The following is a 16,046-nucleotide window of genomic DNA, read 5'->3' on the forward strand; positions in this document are numbered from 1 at the left end:
TCCCCTTGGGGGAATTATTCTCTGCATTTCACCCATCCTAGTAATTAAGGAGCAGTGCGCTGCCTGGGGAGCAACTGGGGGTTCAGTGTCTTGCTCAAGGACACTTCAACATGTGGACTATGGGGAGACCAGGGAATGAAGCAGCTTTATGCTCCCATTACTTAAGAGGGCACATTTACAGTTACATTATTGGGTTGTGGGATACTTGAAAATATTTCTGACTGGTCTTTTCTAATGAAAAAAATGATAGATAACAATCCTTGATTCGTTTTGTTTTGGTCTCTTTGTTTTTTTGCCCCACCAGCTAACCTCCAGTACAGCATGTGAACGCAGTACACGCAGAAGTAGTAGTACATCTTTTTCCTCCACTGTGTAACTCCTGGCCATAGGCGTCATCTCACCAACAGACTATACGTCGGTCTCTCCTCCAGCGGCTTAAGACGCATTTCACAACAGTGATGAGTCTTTTATTTTGAAAGGCAGCCGCTCTTGGGTTCCGGTTTTGTCCCAGTGCGGCATGAAGCTGACCGATGAATTCTAACGGGAGGGGAGAGGAAAATGAAAGAGCGAGGAAGATAGAGAGATATAGAGAAAAAGAGAGAGAGAGAGGTAGAGGAGAGCCGTTGGACCATCCTACCAGCCGCTGCTGTAGAGGAGGGTGAGGCATATAAATGTACCATTGGCGCAAATCGTATTCGTCTTTGTTGCTGTCAAGACAAAAAAAAAAAACCTGGCGTCATAACTAACTAGCGCGCGCCTTTATGCAAAAAAAAAAGAAGCACATTAGTTTCAATGAGGCTGCAGAAGTATGCTACACAATATAGTTTAAACCTTACGTATTGGTACTAATTCGCATCATCACTGCTAACGACCCTTGTGAAATGACTGGTGCAGCTGCCGTTATGTTTGGTTAGCCCACCGTCCGGCTCACACACGGTAACGTCGGTGTAGTTTTTTGCCGGTGTTCCCGGTGCTGTCGTTGTCAACAGACGGGACCTGATGTCCGCACGTTGTTTCTGGCAGGAAATGCCGCCGTACGCGCAGGCCTGTCCACCCCGTCCGTCAGGCCGAGTGAACGGCCGCAGAGACAGCGGAGCGAAAACACGACGGCGGTGCGGCTCGGCGTTTGATCTTTGGGTGTTCACATTGTAGCGCTGCACGCGCCGGCTGCTTGTGCGTGTGTGTGCGTGTGTATGTGTTTGTGTGTTGAGGACACGTGCCTGTGCACGCACGCGCGCGCGCGTTTATGTACGTGTGTGTGTCGTCACTGGCTATCTGTTCATATCTGTGTGCTTAAACAGACACAATACCCCTCCCCTCTTACCCCCTTGTCTGGGCTGTGCAGTGCCTCGACATGACGGCCCTGCGTCAGAGGAAGGGCAGCAAGGGGAAGGAGCCCCCGCTCGCTGCAGAGCTCCAGTCCCAGCAGTCCAACTGTTGCACCGACCACCATCCCGAGACGGTCCTGCACGGTGAGTGAGGAGAAGGAAAGGGAAGTTGTAGTTGTTTTCCTTTTCCAATGACGTGCCGTCCTCGCTTCTTGTGGTTCTCTCCTAACTTCTGCACACTAACGCATATGACACGTCACGTTACATGATTGAAATGAATGGCATTTAGCCTATATAAGGAGTTACCTGTATTTCCCTACACACACACACACCTGCTGTTGACATCATAAATGGGTTTTACCCAGGCGGAAACCTCCGGTTCTGCCGAGCGAAGCCGATGTGCAAGAATCTTAACATTTGCATTCTCTTTTCTGACCAGCAGGGGGCGACTCCTTCCGAAAATAAGTCTGACTTGCTGACTCTGAAAAGTCACACTTACATTATTTCTCATGGCCAGTAGGGGGCAGCTACTCTGGTTTAAAAAAATAAGTCTGATTGTATAAAAGTCTATAAGAAAAGGGCTCTACTGCTCTCTTGATTTTATTCCCTCAGTAAACATTGTAAACATGAGTTTATGGTCTCAGTCTCTAGTTTCAAGTCTTCTTCAATACAACATGATGTTCATTTAGTAAATTATGGTCCACACTGACACGCTAATGTCCCTGCAGGTGATTGGTCATGGGGGGCCATAATCTGGACGTCCATCGGTTGGTCTGTGTCTGTCGGACTCGGCCTGCTGTGCTGCATCTACATGGCCACGCTGCATGAGAACGACCTGTGGTTCTCCAACATTAAGGTAAAGGCCTCTTCACTGTCACAATCTTCAGGTCGAGTCCCCTCCTCTCCTTGAACACGTTGTTGTTGAGGTGCACCTGGAAGCCAAGATGCACCACATTTAATCAATAAAATTGAGGCAACAGATTACAAGAAATATTATTAATTAAATAGAACTCATGTTCAGTATTGAGTTAATATAAATTAAATGAGAACCGTTATCAATTTTATGTGTAGATTAAAATAGTAAAACATAATTAATTAACACCCAAACAAAAGTACTGATTTGATCTGAAAAACTTCAGAATTTATAAAAAGTACTAAGAAAATTGTATTACATCAATGACTCAAAGCTGAGTAATAATCATCTTCAGTAATCAGTGAAGTGATTTAAATGTATTCAATGCATGCAATTAAGTCTAAATATTCTTCTTTCTCAGGAATAACAAAATCAAGCGATAATGAAGAACTGCTCTTAAGATTCATGCGCGGCTAAAACGGCTCACACTAAAACACAGCTGTGTGCTGGATGGTAAACCAATCCATGAAACATTCAAAATACAGTATTAAGAAACAGGGGCCAGAATTCTGCAAAATAAACTACATCTGACTACATATAGTACACATATAAACAGACAAAAAAGCTTGCATGTTCTCTTTAAAAAACAATTAAAGAAGGTAATACATAATACTGTATTTCCAAAACATGGGGTGCAATATAGAATGGGATCAAAAAGAAGTTCATATATATCACAGACGGTACAAATACATACTTTGTGTGCATGGAGTCAATAATCATTCAAGAAGGAAAGCTGACGTTTTTGGAAGTATTGCAACACAACGGTTCCCGTGCATCACAACTCTTGTCTCACATCAAGCAGCTCATTTGCTCCCCAGCAACTGGACCTCAAACCTCAACACTTCCGCAGTGTTTTAACCGTTTAAGCAAACCGAAGTTGAGTCGGTCGAAAACCATAGATATCAAGCAATGTGATCTTCAACTACTTAATTCAAATTTAAAAACAACCCTTCACTTTTTGAACTGACGTTCGTGGGGTGGAGTCAAGACCAGCGGCAACTGACGGACTTGTCACTCCTCAAGCTCTGCAGTAGCTGAACGTTGTGTCGCACTGCCTCCTTAAAAGTACACTTCCTCTCATTTCAAACCAGAAGTTTGCTCTTGAGGTTGCCGGACTTTGTTTGACAGTTCTGAAGCCTCAAATTCCCGGGATGATCGAGCTTCGGTGCGTAGCTCGATCCATCGAGGACGGAGCCGGCACTGGCGATACCCCCAAGCCCCGTGACGACTTCCACGTCCTCGGCAACAGCTCCGATGTCCTTTTGAGCTGTCACTTGTGTTCCACCTCCGGCCTTTTGTGATCGCAGTAATTGCCATTATTGGCTGCTCGAGTTCCTCCAAGTTGTCAGCGTGTCGTGCAACATGAATTTTTAATCCGTGTCATGGAGCAAAACTGTCAAAAAGAAATATTGGTGGCCACGTCGCATCACCAGACGATACATTTTTAATAAAGGGCCCCCGTGTCGATGCACGGGTGGGTGACAAATTAAAGCGACATTCCTAGTTTATTTAAAGCCCTTGTTCACTGTTACAGTCTCAAAGGCCTTTACAAGCACACAGCTCATGGGAACCAATGCCTGACCCGAGCCCTCATGAGAAACCCGAGGGGGTCAGGACCCTATTGGACGCGTCTTCCTTCCCCTCCTCTAAATTAATGGTTGCAGTGCCTCTTTGCCAGCGTTACCAGTTATTAGCAACCAAATTAGCTTTCCCAGCAACTAGTTCTTCTTTCGTATCCTCTGGATCTGAGCCATCAAAGGACGGTGAACCAGTGGTAGTGGCTGAACGGTTAAGTCAGTGTTGCCTTTTTCTAGACCTGTTCTAGAAAAAGGTGCATCGAACAACAATCTTACCACTCGGCAAGGCCGTCGAGCTGAGGAACCCAGCGACAGAGTTCACCACCCAAATGCAATAAATAGACAGCCGAAAAAATGAAATGCAGCTGACATGACAGTTAAGGTGGTCTATGGTGGGTTTAGGTACAGAAAAGACCCAGTGTCTTGTAAAATCCTAGATTAGTGTCAAGTCCTGTTGCATTCAGGGGATATAATCCGCTGCAGCTTTATGCCACTGATGGTTTTTTTCATGTACATATTGACTGGATAGCACAGCTGTTATTTTTGGATGCATTTCACAACAGACACTTTTCAGGAAAAGGGGGTCTAGTCAACAGTGGGAAGAGCAAACAAACCCCCTAAAGGAAGCCAAGAGCATAAAGTTGAGGAAGGCAGCAGGGATCACACTCTGAAGACGGATGTTTCTTGGAATAACTGAGACTGAGTAATATTTGCTCGTAAAATGGCTACATTTAAACTGGCAGATTTTTGCTGAGGCAAATTTTTTGACTTTCTCTTTATACCAGAATGAAGCAAAATAAGCGTCGCAGTTTATGTTTAAGTGAAAACAAAATATTCATGGCGAAGTATGATGTGCTGATTTGTTGCCAATCCTTCTGTCCAATTATGTACCATAACGCATTGTGTAGATGTCTCAAGAGTTTAGTAAAGACCATAGACCGCATATAAGAAGTCTACGCTGTTGTCGTGACGGATTTGAAGCCTTAAGTTTGGTATCTTGGACTTTTGCCGTCGTGTTTTTTTTGCAACCAGTGAACAGAAGTGACCATAGTTGGACTGTGGAGGAGTAACGTAGATACTCTGTACACGGCTCGAGTAGCGACCTGTCAATCACCTTGTTGGTCCCGCCCTAAAACATACCCTGCTTTATGGTCTATTTGACTCTACATGACCCATAATTTATGAAATGAACATCCTGCTGTATTGAAGAAGACTAGAAACTAGAGATTGAGACATAAACTCATGTTTACAATGTTTACTGAGGGAATAAATCAAGAGAGAAGTAGAGTCATTTTCTCATAGACTTCTATACAATCAGACTTATTTTTTTAAACCAGAGTTGCTGCCCCCTACTGGCCATGAGAAATAATGTAAGTGTGACTTTTCAGAGTCAGCAAGTCAGGGCTCTGGAGTCTGGCATCAGAGAGAACCGGCCAAAACGTGAGAAGATTACGGTTCTCCCTAAGCAAACAGCAATTTTCGTTTTGACCTCCCAACTTTGCGTGGGATGTGGCCTCGGCATCTTTCGAGTCCCATTTTGTGCGTGTTTACAAAATGATCTTGTGAGGGTGCTTTACGCACAGCATCTCTTAACACCAAAATAAACTGTGTTATAAAGAAGAACGAGACGTTTTGTGACCACAGTTCAACGCTTACTAAAATCCCTCCTATAAACAGCGACACAGCAGGTCAAGAGACAATCTGCATTAAAGCGTTTGGATCTAGCATTCTCCAAAGCCAAAGACACAAGAGCAAAACAGCTGACGTTAACCGAGGTTACATTGAGTTTCATCATGATGTGTTCAAGCTCTAGTCGCTAAAAACATTTGCTCAACTTGTAAAATGTCGTTTTTGGTCAGAAACCTTGAATGAATGCAGTTGTTTTAAGAGGAGGTTTTCACAGCAACACAAAACAGATATTAGAGAGGGAACTATGACCAGACGGCAATCTTTGGATCTAAACAATGATGCCAATGCAAAGTGTTTCAAACTTACATTATTTCTAATGGCCAGCAGGGGGCGACTCCTCTGGTTGTATAGAAGTCTATGAGACTCTCTTGATTTATTCCCTCAGTAAACATGAGTTTATGGTCTCAATCTCTAGTTTCAAGTCTTTTTCAATACATCATGATGTTCATTCAGTAAATTATCAGTCTCGTGAAAGGGGTTTTAATGATGGCTAGACTGAGGCTAAAGCCCAGCTTCTCAGACAAAAAGTAGAAACAGATTTTGTTTTGTATTGCAGTGTAAGGCTTCGTAGTACTGGTAAGTAAAGTATCCGGATCAGTGATCAGTGTAGGATCAGGCTTTTTTTTTTTCTTCAGCAGAACACTGTTTAACTGCTAAGCTTACATGTTGGGTGTTGGGGACGTTACTAGTGACAGTGAAATTTCACGACTTTAGATGCCCAATTGGATACAGTGGTAAAAAGCAATAACATATAGAGCTAGTGTTAAGAAGTTAAAAAGATTATAATCATAGGCTGTATATAAGTAGATATGGTCTTCGTAGAGACACTGTATAAATCAAGAGAGAAGTAGAGTCATTTTCTCATGAACTTCTATACACATCCCAAATGTGGGTTTTTAAAGGTTGAAAATGTCTCTTGGTTTTGAAGTTTAAAAGCTGAAAAACATTCCACACACTTTTTGTTGTTGTTGTTGTTTATCTCAAGAGGAAATGTTGCTCCAACATCAGTGCCAATCAGATTTATCCCCCTCATTCGGTGTCAAAAACACGTCCTCAACACTTCATGCCCGGCCCGATTGTTTTTCCATGCGCTGTAGCGGATTGATTCTGAGCCCGTTAAATGAACCGCACCAAGTCCTGAAACACCAAGACTTACACAGACCTTTTTTTTTATTTTTTTCAGAGTCTGTTCAGTGTTTTTTACGGCAACAGAACACCATGCCCTGCCAGATGTGATGTCTTTTTTAATTATTTTGTTTAAATCCCCTTTTGAAAGCTTCACCGTCGCTGTGGTTCAGACTGAGATATACATAGCAGGCTTCTATCCGGTTTGACATGGCAGAACAGATCTCCCTGTCAGAGACCTAACTAGGGCAATGTGCAAATTCATTTTCTTTTGCCTAATTCAGTCGTAGTCATTTGTTTGAGTCGTTCCAAAAAGGAATGCAGGTCACATGGTGCCTGGTTTAGTTTCATGTCGTGTGGTTAGCAGGGCTGTACTGAATGTCATTTATTTAGTATTTTATTAACAATCGTTCTAATGTTTTTCAAATTAAGCTTTGAAGGCCTCTTATGTTTTATGACACCCTAAAGAACCCAAAAGTGAACAAAAAATAAATACATTATAAAGTGATTCATTGGATCAGATAAGTTTGTCTTGTTTTAATTAAATGAACTTTTTAAAATTGAGCAAGAGAGCAAACCCTTTTTATACCAATAAAAACATGAATTTTGTAATACTGTCGTTTTTTAAATAAGCTTTTGGACGTGTGTGGGATTTAGAGGGATTTATTGCCATGAAATCGGTGAGTCACGTAAGCCTAAACTGTTAACGCCATAACGTAAACATTTAACCGAAAGTACAGACATTTTGCCATGTATTTATTAATGACTTCGTTTTATGTCCTTGGACTTTGTACTTTTGTAATATGTGAAGTTCTCAATAAAGTTCTTGAAATAATTGCTGCAGCCACCTGCAATACGCAGTTTATAATGGTAGGGGAAACACTGCACACACACACCGGTTTTTAGATCTTTCACCGGTCTCTGCTCCGCTCCGTGTTTGTGTGGAGAGGCACTCGAGAAACTCGAGAGCAGGGGATATTAATGATCGTGTGAAACGTTAGCAGCGCCGCCGCCGCTGAATGAATTTGGGGGAAACACCGATTAGGGCAGCTTAATCTGTATCTGCAACTCTGCAGAATTTTTAAGCAAAATTAATAGACACAAAAAGCAAGTTTTAAACGGCGTTTAAATATTGATTTGATCAAAACTAGTGAGTTTAGCAGAGTTATTGGTTCAGATTTTGCAAAAAGCAATTATCCTAAACATACTGTATGTGTGCGTGAAGGGATGAGGCAGATGGATGCTTTCATTCATAATAAATGCAAGTCACTTTACTGGCCTGGCGAACATATCCCTGAAATGTTCCCACATAAGTGGGCTCCTGGTTGACATCATCGCATATTTTGTGTGTGTGTGTGTGTGTGTGTGGTGTTTCCTCCTGGTAATGCTATCAGAGTCTCTGTCTTAGACTGCGTTCACACAGAGACAATTCAATCTGAAAATGCTGTTTTATATGTGAAAATATGTGCACAGAAAACGTACTGCTCTAGTGTACACCTAAACATTACTTAAATTTCCAATATTTTCACTTTATTTACAAATGACTTGTATATTTTACACTTTAGTTCCGTGTGTGTGTGTATATATATCTATCTCTATACACAAACATAGTATATGCACAGGGAACTGAAGCTGTCGTATTGCTTTCTTCAAAGACGCAGCGAGAACAAACAGATGGAAAGTGGGACTACATTTCGCTCCAGTAGATGCTGAGAACTCTCGTTGTCACAAACGCAATAAAACCCTCACAAGCGAGAGAGGAAACAACAAGCAGAACATCAATCTGCAGAAATGCTCGGTTTTTAACTGTTTGTGGAGCAGCCGTCCGTCCTCGTCCTCTGCAGGTCACGCTAGTTCGATCAGAAGAACAGGCTAATCAATGAAAAATAATCACTCAGCTAATTGTTTAGCTGCTAATGTATTTTAGGGAGTTGGAACTTGTTTAAATACAGGAATAATAAAGCATTATTGATTGTTTTCTTAATTTACTTTTCTTTTTTTCCTTCAGTCAAAAGGTCCGCTAAGAGTATCGATAAGGAACTAAGAGTACTAGTATCGATGAATTCCTAACTATACCCACCATTAATACACACACACACACACACACACACACACACACACACACACACACACACACACACACACACACACGTATATAGATATATATATATATCTATAGTGTAAAACTACACTGTTCGGACACAGCTAATGCTGCAGTCTGACTTCCCCTCGAACTGCTTGCTGTTCCTCCCTATAGTTGAGATTATGTATTTAGTTTCCGGCCCGTAGAGATCCACACGCACGCACACGCACACGCTCTGTTAAGAGTGTCCAGGTCAAGTAGGATGGAAAGGACCGTGAAACATGCTGGAAACTCATTTGTGAGTCTGGGAGTCCTGCCCGCTTGCTGTTTTGTACTCTTGGCTGTAGTTGCCGTCCGATCCGGCCCCTACGTGACTGATGGTATCAGAATGCTGGCAGTCTGCGGAGGAACTGTTGCCGAACAGAACCAGGGTCTGGGAGGGTGGGGGGGCGGCGACTGGTTTTAATAATCTCACATGTGGCCTCCTCGGCCGCGGTGTTGTAGAGGAGAATGCGGTCACGGTGTTCCGCCTCGGGTCACTGGGTCTGGAAAGGTTTGTTCTTGTTCTCTCTTTCTCTCTCACACACATACACCCTCACACTCACACACACTCTACAACACGTATTATCGGCGGTCCTCCTCTGACGTGTGGAGTGAGGGACGGTCCCGGCGCAGCGCCGAGTCTCTTTTAGACGTGTGCTCACAGCCTGACGCTGGTCCTAGATCCACAAAGCCCTCGGACAAATGTTCCCCCCGCATTTTTCCGAGTCACGTTCCCCGCCCCCTCATCCCGACCCCATCCTATTCTTTTCCTGTGTGCATGTGTGTGTTTTATAGACAAGAGGTCACCAGTAGTGGCTCTCTCTCTCTCCCTCTCTCTCTTTTTCTTCCTTCTTCTTTCCCTCCCTCTGCCTGCACCACTTATCTTCAGTCCAGCCCGTTGTTCTTAGCCCTACGGTCGAGGACGACTGCTTTTTGTTTAGAAGTGTCTGCTGCAGTTCGAGGGAGTCAGATGTTGGTTCTCATTTAAAGGAACACAACGCGAGGCCGGATTCATCCAGCGCTACATCAGTTATTCGAAAAAGCCATGAATTGGAAATGGCAACAGAAGGAAATGGAAAAGAGGAGGATCGGTGCCTGCCGAGGAGGGAAGTAGCTTTCGGGGTAATAAGCAACGCGTGAACTTGTTAACTGGGCCTGTTCTCTTTGACCTTAATTTAAACTGAGGATTAGCCATCTCATCAGAGTTCTTGGTGGAAAGCCAAGGCTTGCTTTGCCTCGAGCAAACTCTAAAGGAGGATTGGGAAGGAAACTAGCTGCTCATTCCCTCGGAGGAAAGCTTTTTTTCTGCATATTTCCTTTTGGCAAGGAACTTGAAGCGATTAAAAAGTTAATTTATTTGGACCGACTTCAAGAAGAGAAGCTCACCGCATTTACACTTCCTGCCGTAATGGATTTGGATCAGTTCTATAGCTCAGCCCGGGAGCGTGCCGTTTATCTACCTGAATCCAGCGCATCAAAGGATCCAAGAGTGTATTGATGATCTCCGTCGTCTCGGGCAATGGAGCTGCGCAAGAGAGTTAAGCTCAGCAAGCTGCAACATCATCCGGGCCCTTCGCGAGATGCTGCAGCCAAAGGCCGCTGCAGCAGTAACGCGACGCGGGGGACGGAGCGGTCCGACGCCACTCGGGGGGATCCTGGGGAGGCGTTTCTGCCCCCCCGGTGGCCCTGGCGACGGCGCGTCTCCGTGGCGGCCGGGCTGTCGTTAGCCGGGCTGCTGGCGCTGACTCAGGCCTGGTGCGTCAACGCCATACACGAGAATCTGCTGTGGTTCTCTCAGCTCACGGTAGGAGTTCTGCCGCCGCGTTCATTTGGAGACTTTGATTTACCTGAGGCACAGCAAAGGTGCTTTTTAGGGGAACATGTGGAGACGTGGTTTCCGTGTTTTTCGAAACTGTGTTTTTGTCCCACCACGGGACCAATATAACCATGGTTACCAGGGGTCCCTATGGAGTCTTTAAATGGCCTTTTTTTGGATGTGCCAAATGCCAAACCACATGACCCATTTCGTTTTCCTGCCATCTAAGTCCCAGCCACAATAATCTGCAAGCATTTGTTTTGCCAGGAGCTATTACAGCAATTCTGATTATTTTCTATTGGTGAAAAGACTTCAGATTGTTTCCTTTCAAAAGAGACCAAAACCATGCATGTCCTCCAAAGGGTTCAAGACCAGCTTTCAATTCACTTTGGAATTGCCTTGGATAGACATTTTCGGCTAATTTTTCAGGAATGCTAAGAGGTTAATTTGAAAGGCCATTCCACCCCATAACCAGGTCATTATGGCTCATGATAAAACGAGAGGCGAGCTGGATCTAACGAGGCACAATCCGCCCGCAGAGGTTCATACGAGAACAGATGTCGCTCTGTCACCGTATACAGAGGCTCCAGTCTGCGGAATAGCTCCTACACTTCACTCATGACCTGACAAGGCCCTTGTCACAGCAGCCATTTTGACGAGTCACCGCAGGGTAAACACAGGTGTAATTAATTACACTCATTTGAGCCCTGTTCCATGTAGGTGGGCCACAGCCCTGGCAGCCTGTTGTGCATGCTGGCTGCGACGCACTAAATAGAATAGAACCATAATTAATGTTATACATCTGTGTTTTGTATGGGTTACAAACAATGTCCGCTGTGAAAAAGTGAAATTGTACAGTGTTACAATCATACCATATGATGTACACTACTTGTACCCAATTGAACAAAATAGACAGGATCATTTATATTATATAGGATATATAATATATATAACTAGATGTATTAAGGTTACAAATAAGGTTCAATAGCGTTTGCGGCGGGTTGCTAATGTCAGACCCTGATTCAAAGAGCATGCTATGCTATGCTGGGAGTTTGTTGAGTTTAGTTCATTCTTCGCCGCCCTAATAGGTGCAACAAAATAAATCATTGAGTCAGGAAGATGTCAGCCAAGCACCGCCGGACACGCCCGCTACGTCCCAGGAATAGTTTTAATTAACAGAACCTCTGTGGGTGGACCGCGGCTGTGGAGGGTCTCTTTTATTTCCTATTAACATTTTTTCCACAGTGCCAGCCGGCCTCTTTATTTCATAATTATTTTTTTTTAGTTAAAGCTTGATCATTTCTACCTGCATCTGTGTGTGTTTTATAGCAACATACCAAATACAAATATGTCTGTAAAAATGTGTGAGTGTGTTATGAACTAGTGGTTCTCTATTGGGCTCCTCGGGGTCTCAAAGTCCTGCAGGTTTTCACTCAATTAATCAGCGAATGGTTTCACCCAGATGAATAAAGTGAAGTAGCTGGTGGGAACACCGGCGTTGGTCTTGGACACTGAGAACCACTGGCCCGCATAGTTTCTCGGTTGTAGTTGCCTGGTGTCCTGCATGGTTATGATCCTCCCTGAGACCTGCTGTCAGGTAGCCGATGTGGACTGGAATTAAATTAGCTGAGCTAATTAAGTTCTGCCATCAATTCCACTTAAGATGATGAGATGCAGCTGTAAGGTTGGGGCTGCTGGTCACAGAGGGACATTCATAGAACAGAATACGGGACATTTTATATACAAAGTGTATTTGAATGTCGCAAAATGTCAGCGTGATAGCTCAAGTTGTATTGTGAATGGAAATCAGCGGGGCTGTTCCATTTCATGTCATTTGGTCAATGAATCAGTAGTTAAGATTTTTGCGTCCATTAGTTTTTTTTCTTTCTTTTTTATGTGGGTTTGAGCTTTTAATCATATATCAGACATGAAAATCCCTCACCTTTCGGCGAAATTCGCCGTTTTGAAACCAAAAAAGGTAACCTACGTGAATGGTGTAGATCCGAAGAGTTTTTGTTTTTGGGAGAGGGGGGGTGTGTCAACTGTCCGGCGTTTCTGAGATTGGAGTGGGACACAGAAAAAAACTGAGGTCGTGATCATCTTAGCAATAGAAGACCTTTGACGTGTCGAGTCTTGGCCAATCAGCGTTAAGATGTCTACAGCGGCTTCATTTCCCTCCCACCAGTTTTTTAAAGGCAAACTAGTCAGCTTTATAACACGTTAGCTAACGTTGTTGGAGAGACAGCGAGTGAGATTACTGGCAGCGGAGAGTCCGTGGCAGCGTGTGACGTCAGCCAGGAGAGCGGCGAGTCAGCGGCGCTGCAGTTCTACCTACCGACACCTGACTACATATAAGGAGAGGACAATGGATTTTATCCAACTTTTATTTTAATCAAAAAAACGAAATGAGTTTCCTCCGTAGGGTGGCCGGGCTACTGTTTATATTTAAGGGTTTAAGATCTACGTGTAGGAAAAAGTGTATCCTCTAGTTAATTATAATCTATATAGTTATGCGGTTATAATCACTGTCACACAGAGAGAGGTGTGCATGTTCAGGTTTACCTGGTGGAAACATTATTCAGTGTTCTAGACTAACAGTGACGTCTCCTCAAAGTAAAGTGGTATAACAGTATGACATAATATGGTAAAATAAAAAGGCTGTTGCATTATACATATTATGGCATATAAGTGTAATACTATGAAGTGAAATGTAGTAGTAGCAAAACAATATTCAGTATAGTATAGCAGTATTGCATATTGTAAGTATTAAGTCTACAAAATATATATATACACACACACACTACCGTTCAAAAGTTTGGGGTCACTTAGAAATGTCCTTATTTTTCAAAGAAAAACACTGTTTTTTAGATAACATTACATTAATCAGTAATACACTATACATTGTTAATGTGGTAAATTACTATTCTAGGTGGAAAGGTCTGGTTGTTAATGAAATATCTACATAGGTGTATAGAGGCCCATTTCCAGCAACTATCACTCAGTGTTCTATTGGTACATTGTGTTTGCTCATCGCATAGAAGACTAATGGATGATTAGAAAACCCTTGTTCAACTATGTCAGTACAGCTTAAAACAGTTATGCTGGTGAGAGAAGCTTTACAACTGGCTTTCCTATGCATAGCATCACATGTGTGGGTTCATTATACTCTCAAAATGGCCAGAAAAAGAGAACTTTCATGTGAAACTCGCCAGTCTGTTCTTGTTCTTAGAAATGAAGAAGAACATTTGTCTGGGCGACCCCAAACCTTTGAACGGTAGTGTGTGTGTATATACAGTATATGTACACTTGGGTATTGACAAAAGAAGAATTAAAACCCATAATGATCATAGTTTGTCAGCTTCTCGACGAGTGACGCTGTTCGGCACTGACTCGCCCATCACTGCCCCCCCGCCCAGCTGGTGTCACCTTTTTCACCCCTTATGAGTTTGCAGGTCTGACTGTAAATGTTAGACCCAGTGACAGGCTGGCATGAAATGGCTTGTATAATACTTAGTAAGGAGGCCATAATAATGTTTGACTCATGGCTGAAGTTAAGTTTCTCCAGCTCTCCCCGGGTTGGCAAAAAAAGCATCTCAAAATGCATCAGATTGATGCTTTAAAATATGGAATATTTAAATTTTTCTTACGGGGGAGCATGCCCCCGGACTCCCCTAGAGGGGTAATATCCTTCTCACCTTTTTCACCCCTGACCCGTTTTCATGCCTGATGTATCATTACTGGGGGAAAAGTGACATAAATGGCATTGTAATAATACTTTTGTATTGCTTTTTTAGTGTTTAATGAACAGGTTTCGGGATCCCTCGGCCTGACAAACGCCCAACAGTCAAATCACAGTCAATATGTCAAAGAAATGTATTTCTATGGTAAAATCATTTATTTTTAAACGGAGCACAGCTGTAAAAACTATTTACAAAACGGAAGGCGATAGATTGATGGAGTTAATATTCTGCAGCTGGTTGCTCACTGTTTTTTTTACCCCCTGTGGAACAGTAATCATGCATGGAAAGTGGGAAATCTCTCGGGAAGCCATCATCCAAGTGCACACACACACACGCACACGCACCCACACACACACACACACACACATGCTACCTGTCTCATTGTTACTGCCGAGGATTACGAGTGTATTAGCTGCTTTGCCTCTATCCTCTGTGTTTATGTCATACTTTGTCAGGATATCTGTTTTCCATGTTTAAGAGAAACAGAAGTCTTTGGTTTCATGCGACTAAAAAAATTAATATATATATTATTTTGCTTTCAGGAGGTGGAGCGGGAGATCTCGTTTCGGACCGAGTGTGGACTGTACTACTCCTACTACAAGCAGATGTTGCAGGCCCCGTCCATACAGGAAGGTATAAACTGTGTTTATGGTGGTGACGTCATTTTTCCGTATACATACCGCACCCATATTGGCCCTTTTCATTAAGTCTATCAAATATCAGCCAGCCCACCTATGTCATCCTCAGTGTTATGAGTGTAATTGACTGTTTGCTTAACCGCTAACCTAAACAGCAATTATCTAATCACAGATAAGTAACCGTAACGAGGCACGGCAGTCCTGTCGAGCCTTGGCTTTCTCTACATGCTCAAGCAATGAGCATATGGCTCTATGTCAGAAAAGTTGAGACACCAGAACAAAAGTGTTCTGAAAGGGTTGTGCAGTGTGGATCTGATTTAGCATAAGCTGCAAATGTTAGCAAGTCAGGCTAACTAGCTCACCACCGTACCTGTAGTGTTTATTTCTTTATTTTGTCTTTTACATGAATCATCACCCGGCGAGAAGGACTTTTTTTTTTTTGCCAGGGACATGTAGCTTATAGCATGTAGCAATATCTAGCTATTAAACATATATTTATGATCCTTTTACGGGAGTCTTTTAAAAAAACGTTATTAATCCCCAAGGGGAAATTCGTTGTCGTAGTAGCGCCTTACAACTTCAAGATACAAATAAGCACACAAGATAAAATATATAAAGAAGCTATATATATATATATATATATATATATATATACATACATACATACATACATACATACATACATACATACATACATACATAATAAAATAGAATACAAATAACTGGAATTAAATATATGTACAGCTGCAGAGTGTATTTATTAATTAAGCAAATTAAATGTAAACGATAGACAAAACCAGTTAATGGAGCTAACGTTATCTTAATGTTAACAAGCTTAGTTAGTAGGGATGTGACGTGGACGTTTGGGTCTCGGTTTTGGAACCATCAAGTCGGTAGCTAGCTACAGCTGGGTTCAGCATAAAAGGATATAACCGAACAATTCATGGACATTCTAAACATTACATTGTTGCTTTTAACTGTAATTATTGCAACATTGTCTTAAAGATCTTGACAAAGTGTACTTTTTTACATGGACAGACACCAGATGGCTGTCTCTACCCACTATCACAAGGAGAGTGCAGTTTCTTCCCCCTC

At 42.7% G+C, this 16,046-nt stretch overlaps 1 protein-coding gene across 1 annotated transcript in view; it reads left to right on the plus strand.

Moving 5' to 3' along the window:
* Positions 1 to 530: 530 nt before the first annotated feature.
* The window catches only part of dpy19l3 (dpy-19 like C-mannosyltransferase 3), a gene marked incomplete at its 3' end in the record, with an annotated part of 48,424 nt that continues 32,908 nt past the window's right edge, over positions 531 to 16,046 (plus strand). The window contains exons 1-4 of the mRNA XM_079217476.1: positions 531 to 658; positions 1,346 to 1,472; positions 2,057 to 2,184; positions 14,856 to 14,946. Of these exons, the coding sequence (XP_079073602.1) occupies positions 1,355 to 1,472; positions 2,057 to 2,184; positions 14,856 to 14,946 (337 nt within the window). The 5' untranslated portion in view covers positions 531 to 658; positions 1,346 to 1,354. The remainder of the gene's footprint in view (positions 659 to 1,345; positions 1,473 to 2,056; positions 2,185 to 14,855; positions 14,947 to 16,046) is intronic.

Source organism: Taurulus bubalis, assembly GCF_910589615.1.
Source record: "Taurulus bubalis genome assembly, chromosome: 4".
NCBI lineage: Eukaryota > Metazoa > Chordata > Actinopteri > Perciformes > Cottidae > Taurulus > Taurulus bubalis.